Source organism: Varanus komodoensis, unplaced genomic scaffold (genome assembly GCF_004798865.1).
Source record: "Varanus komodoensis strain SLA01 unplaced genomic scaffold, ASM479886v1 scaffold2, whole genome shotgun sequence".
NCBI classification, from domain to species: domain Eukaryota; kingdom Metazoa; phylum Chordata; class Lepidosauria; order Squamata; family Varanidae; genus Varanus; species Varanus komodoensis.
In genome coordinates this window covers 56,014,190-56,021,367 of record NW_025335568.1, presented here as the reverse complement: position 1 = coordinate 56,021,367, position 7,178 = coordinate 56,014,190, and the positions used below count along the sequence as shown (strand labels likewise).

Here is a 7,178-nt window from a genome sequence, read left to right as displayed (position 1 = left end):
GTGCAAGTTCAGATGCGCCAAGCAAACTGGAGTGTGATACCAGATGCACCACATACCCTGCACGGGCCCGACAAGCTCCCCTCTCAGTGTCTGCTGTCTTTCAGACAAGCAGCAACAGTAGGAGTTTCTCAAGTTCCTAGTGAGCTGCTGAACACAGCTGGTGGGTTGTGTTCAGCTTGGTGCTAAAAGTTGTGCAGGCCCAACCAATTACCCCTCCCCCCCCCGGCACAAAAGGGGATGCATGCTCTGAGGGAAACCTGTTTTCTACCTAGTTCACAATGGGTTTCTGTTGTTTCTTATATAATTGTGCAAGGTTGCTTTAAAAATAGGATTATCTCAAAGGGTGGCAGGCAAACAACCTGTTTCTGCAGCTTGCCTATTTACTTCTCCCACAACATGAAGATGGTCAAAGGTAAACTAACTACAGACAACAGAAAGCAGAATGAGTCCATATAGGATTACTTGCTGTGTACTGACATATGCTATATTTGTGTTTATTATTTTTAGTAACATTTAAATGCTGCCTTTCCACAAATACCACCATGCTGGAGTACAACAATTCAAATAAAAACAATAATACATCAAAATAATAAAACCATGTTGAAAGAAAACAACACTGAAACTACATCGTAACCACTATCAATATATGCAGCTCGTTTGCTTTGCTTGGATTGTAGAGAGCTGAACCACACTTCGAAATAGAAAGATGGTCTTGGCAAATTTTTCCAGCAGTCTTAATTCAACAGAAAATACCTCTTGAGTCTTTTAAGACAGGGCAACACTTAGCCAGCAGCCGAATGTGTGGTACGGAAAGGGAAACAATTGCCTTTTGCCAGGTCAGGCTCTGTGCCAGCTCCGTCTTCCTGTTGCCTTAAGGGCTGATTGACACTGAGAGAGAGAGAGAGAGAGGGAAGGAGGGAGAGCATGAACCATGTCTGCAACTCAACATGGTAGAGGTATGCTGCTCTCCACTGCCAGACCCCTTGAGCTCCTAGTTCCAACGGAAGATGCAAATAGGAATTAGCACTGTAAATGGAAAGCTGAGCACAGAGAAACATTCCCTGTGCTTCCACATCCTTGAGACTTGGAAGCAGAAGGAATGGGTGTTAATATGACAAGATCAGGAAACAGAACATAAGCTGAGAGAATGGTCATGACCTGCAATCCAATCAACATTGCAGGTGCTATGGATCTGACACGAGACGGCAAAAACTGAATAAAGCTCTATTTAGGCACAGTGTGCTTGAGAGTACCCTAGAGAGAGATCTTATTTTGTTTAGGATGTCAGAAAATTCCTTGGGTTTTGAAGAAGCCCCTTTCACAATCATCACCACAGCAACCAGAAACCTTAAATTAGTCATGACTAAATTTAATGGATTTTCACCTGTCTACTCTAAGTATGGCTAAGCCTGGATTCAACCCATGGGGTAAACAGGCACAAACTAAAGCCACCCAAGGACAGTGAAGTACATTTGTAGCTGAAACCTTAGCCCTTTTAGCTGCAAAAACATTAAATACAGGGTACAGCCATGAATGATTGTCCCTAGCTATATAAGTCCTCTTAGTTGGTAGATCACTGAACATAACATGAAAAGGCTGAGAAGTCATCCCTTAGTTCACCACTGTAGTTTCAACAAAGGTCTGCAGGATGCTTCCAAGTAACCTCCTAACAACTGGTATTCAGAAATACTACTTCTGGACCTGGAAATTCTTTTCAGTTATTTTGTCTGTCATTGACAGACATGGCTAGTAGCCTTCACCATACCTTGGGGTGATAGATTACAAAAATGTATTGTGCATTGTGTAAAGAAGTTCTTTTTTCTGTTTTGGGTGTGTTGACAACTGCTTTCATTGGAAGAACCCAAGTTTTAGCATTACATGCTGCTTTCTTACAAATGAAAAATCCCATGCGTTTTAGCTTTTTCTCATAGACATTCTGTTCTCAGAACCTGGCCTACCAGCAAGCACCATGAAAACTCATACTGTTACGTGACCAGCTCCACCCATGCTTTCTAGAGTATGACTAGAGGAAGAGTAAATGGTGAAAGCAACTCCTCATTCAGGCATATGTCGTCTTGTCATGGTTGCAGCACTACAGTAGCCAACTCATACATAACCCCCTTTACAAGGCATGGTTTGTAATGTGTACAACATTGCAGAACTAAGAATCAGAACACCTCTTGCAGCTCCTGTTCATGGATTGTGATAGCAGGCCTTTAAGACACTCCAGCCAGCTCTTTATGGAGTCAGTCACAGCCACTGACATGGATAAGAGGGAAAATAAAAGGGAAGCTTGTGGCTCTGGTGGAATCCAGGTTTCAGTGTTTGTTGTATGGTGAACTAAACCTCTCCTTCAGTAAATTAACTTTGTCATTATCAGTGGAACAGTTGAACAGGGAAAAATAAGAGACTTCCCAAAAAAATTTCCGTAAACTTCTGCAACTCTGCACAATACAAGAAAATGATTGCAGTTGTTTGTGTAAGCAAGCTTAGAAATCAGATTCAGGTAAGTGACTTTGACCTCAGCCTTAGGGTAGCTAGATCCAACATATAACCCCAGAACTGTAGAATTCTCTATGAGGTGGAGCAGCTTGAAGCTGCCAACTGACCCAACTATAAACAGATAGGGATTTTAAACCACACTATGATACAATTAGATACTTGCCTCCTATTTATTTCCATATTTCAGTATTTAATGGAGTTAAAAGCTCCAAGCTTTCAGCTTAGAATGTATGTGCATGCTGCCATAGATGTGTTTAAGATGAGCTAAATTAAACATCTGAATGTTTTGAATTAGACTCTTATGAATGAACAGATTAGTTCTGAGGAAATGGTAAACATGAGAAGCTTCCATAAAGCTCTTCTAGACATGCAAAGATAAAGGATAGTTCTTTCACACAGAATAATCAGATACAAAAAAATAGCTATTTAGAAGCAGCATACCTAAGAGTACTTTAATCAAACATTTAGGTTACCTGCCAAAAGGACCATGATCTCTTCAAAATGCAATGCGGATTAAAGTGTTATCTAACATGAGCAGAAAACTAACCTTGGAGTGGAAGTTTGAAATGTGTTCATCATAATTTTCATGTCTTTGGATAGAGAAACCAGCTTTTTCAGCTAGATTGCAAAACTGGTTTAGAGTATTCCCTCTGAGCGGAGCAAAAATCATTGCTTTCCCCTAGAAAATCAAGAAGCATGTTTAAACATTTCATTTAAAATTGTATATAAATCATCTATAGCATAAAACTATCAAAACTGAGATGTTTATTGCAGCACTCATTGTTTTGTTGGAAAAGGGATGAAGATGTAGCTGCTTGTCCACAGAAACTCATAATGCAACATTTCATGAATATTTTCTCCTAAATGTAATAAATGCATTAAATTTTATTTATATTTTATGGATTTTATCCATTTTAATAATTTGTTACATGCATTAAATACAATAGAATCATTACTGCTACACACATTGAATGGAAAGTTTAGTCATATTTATGTTTTATTTCCCATATAACATTTAAGATGGTTTTATGCAATGTACCGTACTGCACACTTCCCCCTATAATCGCCTATAAAACTTTTCCAGGGGATAGTGGGTTTCTTGGGACATCCGCTATATGGTAGAATGGAGCTGGTAGAGTGGCTACTCATAAATTGGCAAAAAGGGGGATAGAGAGGATATCAATTGCATAAAATTTGCAAATACAAGTTAATGTGTTCAGATGCATATTTATCTAATACAACTTATATATAAATACAGTATTCGCACCAGAGTGTGGAATACTTTGACCAGATGACCTGTGTATCTTGCTCTGTTTGCTGATTAGGTGTTGCTTTTGGGCGACTTCAAGGGCAACCATCTTCCGCCTGATGGTATGGAATACTGTGTAGCTGAGGTTTTTCAAAAATGTTTGAAAGAAGCCTGGGATCGCTCAATGGCTAGTAAATATCCAGAAATACGGCTTGCTATCATTATGGAGTTTCCACTAGAGGATGCTCTCAGGTTATGCCAGGCAGAACTGTGACCCAACAGGCCTGGCTAGCCCCCTCCATGTTCTGAGTGCGCCCTTGAAGATCTACCCAAATACTCTGCAAAATCTATTGGTTCTATGACAGATAGAATTAACATGGAAAGCTTTATCTAAAGCTGTGAAGTTTGAAAACTACTACCTTATAACACCATTCAGTAATAATGATGTTCAAATTGATATAAAAATGATCCTCCAGGTAAACGAGGCCTGGCCACTTCCCCTGGATCTGGTTTTCAAGTTTAGTTTGGCTACCCATTCTGGTTTGGCGTGTCTATCAACACTGACCTTGCCAAATGATTGGATTTTCTGCATTATTGCTAGTACTACAAGAATGAACTGGCTCCCTTTTACTATCATTTTCTTATGGAATTGAATATTGAGAAATATTTGAAAATCAAGACTATTAATCAAGAAATGGAGGCAATGACACAAATACTATCAACAGACTGTCCCCAAAGAGAGTTCACAACAAACACTAAACATCCTCCACTTCAGGTATTGGAAGAAACAAGTACAACGGGAGAGAAAAGTACAATGGCAAAATGAAACTCATTTAGGAAAAACACAATTATCTAGGAGGAAAATGGTGAGGGATAGATTTGTACTTAACAGACAATGCTGAAAAATCAAGATGTTGAGGAGACCTAGAGGCAACTGTGTAATATGAATTAAGCATGAGCTTACAATGTAACTAATGCATTTTGGTACACTCTCAGATACATGGAAATACAAGTTGTAAAACACAGAGGCCAAAATCTTATTCAAGCTAGAATTTAAATGTGAAGAAAATCACTCTGTCATTCTGTCCTCTTCCACTCTGACATCATTTTTACTCAGATAGTGGAAAAAATTGTTTGGCAAAAGGTAATTCCAAGTATCAGATACCAGGGAGGAATGTAACATTGGGATCCCATTCATTCTCAGAGCACAGATGAGGACTGAAAGCAAAGATAAATGGCTTACTAGAAAGTGTTTAGGAGGCTCACGGGCAATAGTCACAGGCTCCAATCACCTTGCATGGTCAGGAGCAACTGCTAGTGTGACACTTCATAGCACAGCCCTGGACACTAGCTCAAACTAGCTCTTCCAGAGCGAGACTAGAAAGTGGAGCTCCCTTATGAAAACATCACTGACGCGTTCCATTTTATAAGTGCTTGTCTGGGCTGGTTTCCAGCTTGTGTTTTCAAACACTGGCTTCCCATTGCACTACTGATTATTTCTACTAACTCAAGGATAGCACTAAATATTGTCTAACGCTCTGACCTTGCAGTTCGAAAGCATGCAAAGGCAAGTAGATAAAAAGGTACCACTTCGATGGGAAGGTAACAGCGTTCCGTGCACCTCGGTGTTTAGTCATGCCGGCCACATGACCATGGAGACTGCGGACAAACGCTGGCTCCCTCGGCTAGGAAACGGAGATGAGCACCGCCCCCGAGAGTCAGGCATGACTAGACTTAACGTCAAGGGGAAACCTTTACCTTTTTAATGCTCCAAAGTTCTCAAGATCTTTAGGGGATTTCCAAAGGCACTGACAGGTCAAGTATAAAACTTCTCAGTCCACAGAACCTTGAAATCAAGGTCATATCCATAATGCAAACTTATATGTGCTCTTCCTTTAAAGAGTCCTAGTAATTGTAGCAAGGTGAAGTGTTGAGAAAACAAATCAATGGTGCATGTTTACTGAGAAGTAAATCCAACTAGGTTAAATGGAACTTACTCCCAGAGAAGTGTGTAGTGGAATGCAGCCTACATCTGTAGTGTTTTAGGGAGCAGTCATCATCATACATGGAGAAGAATTTTCCCATTCAAATGGGGAAAGAAAAGAAGAAGTGCTTGTAAGGAACAACAGAGGTCCTACCCTGGCAATGCCTTGCTTCTTCAGGATGAATGTACTTCCAATACTTTCCCCCTTGTCTCCACTTTCTCTGAAACAGACTACTTATGTTTGGACTTTTCAGCTCATCCAGGTGAGTTGGATCCATGCCCATCCTATTCAAGTATGAGAAGCTGGAAGTGCTCATGAATGATATGAGATCAGTGCCCCTATTTACAAAATGCAGGTCTTGCATTGCAGTTGTTGAGACCCTCCTCCAAAAGCGGATTTCTGGCGATGTTAAATCATCTTTATTCTTGCAAGTACTTTGTTGTTGGGTAAGTAGAATTTTTTTAAAGAATAGATTGATTTTTCTGTATTTCACATTCAACTTATTTGCTCAAGTGTTTCACAAGTTGTCTCTAAATATTGTTACTACCCATGAAAACCATTTGGTATTGGCAATTTATGTAGATATGGGTGCTAAGTTTATTGGGTGGGCATCTGAAGGTAATGTATTAGTTGTTTGTTTTATTTTTTCTGTGCCAGGTTAGCTTTGCCTATAACAAGCATCAGCCCAATATCATATATGTTCTCCATCCAAGCCTGCATATATAATGGATTTCACCCATTGTTTTATTTATGGTGCCCTTCCATCTCTAATCTGTAAATATGCAGCTTATTTTGGGGTGGGGGTGGGGGGGTTAAAGAGAGAAAGGGAGAAAGGAAAACAAAAGCAGCAGAGTTTTAGGCTATGGATCAGTCTGAGGATTTTATTCACTTAATATAAGCAGCAATGAAAGGAATAAAATGGTACTTTGCAATAAATAAATACACAATGACAAAGGTTACCATTGAAGGGATTACAAATGACAGAAGCCAACATAAAAACTTCCAATATCAGAATTTTACTTTAATATGAAGACATTGTTATCAAAGGAAAATACTCAAGAAACGCTTTGATAAAAATAATCTCACACTATCTTTGAAGCAGTTTCATTTATTTTACTACCCACTGTGTTCCTTATCAGAAGGCCAAGTATAAGAAGTTTCCTAGTTTATGATTAGGAAGGAATCTGATAGATTAGAAGACTCAATTGAAGTTGGACATAATAAGTATTAAAGTATTACATGACATTAATCCTGCCATTCCATTACTCTCTCAATCATTGTGCACAGACTAATTATTCTGAAGCCCGTGTTCAGGAGAAAATAGAAACATACTTACACTAGGTTGGAGTAATCTCTTTATTGCATCCACAAGGCTAGCTCTGTACTGGTCCAGAAACAGGCTGACATTGAGAAGAGAACAGAATCCAGATTAAAAAGGGGTT

General features: G+C 39.3%; 1 protein-coding gene across 2 annotated transcripts in view; it reads right to left on the bottom strand.

Annotated features, from left to right (window-relative positions):
- Nucleotides 1–7,178, bottom strand: part of CAMKMT (calmodulin-lysine N-methyltransferase) — a 327,175-nt gene that overhangs the window by 7,067 nt on the left and 312,930 nt on the right. For both annotated transcript variants that reach the window (XM_044429060.1, XM_044429061.1), the window contains 2 exons: nucleotides 7,073–7,136; nucleotides 3,050–3,181 (listed from right to left, as the gene is read on the bottom strand). In XM_044429060.1, coding sequence (XP_044284995.1) covers nucleotides 3,050–3,181; nucleotides 7,073–7,136 — 196 coding nt within the window. The remainder of the gene's footprint in view (nucleotides 1–3,049; nucleotides 3,182–7,072; nucleotides 7,137–7,178) is intronic.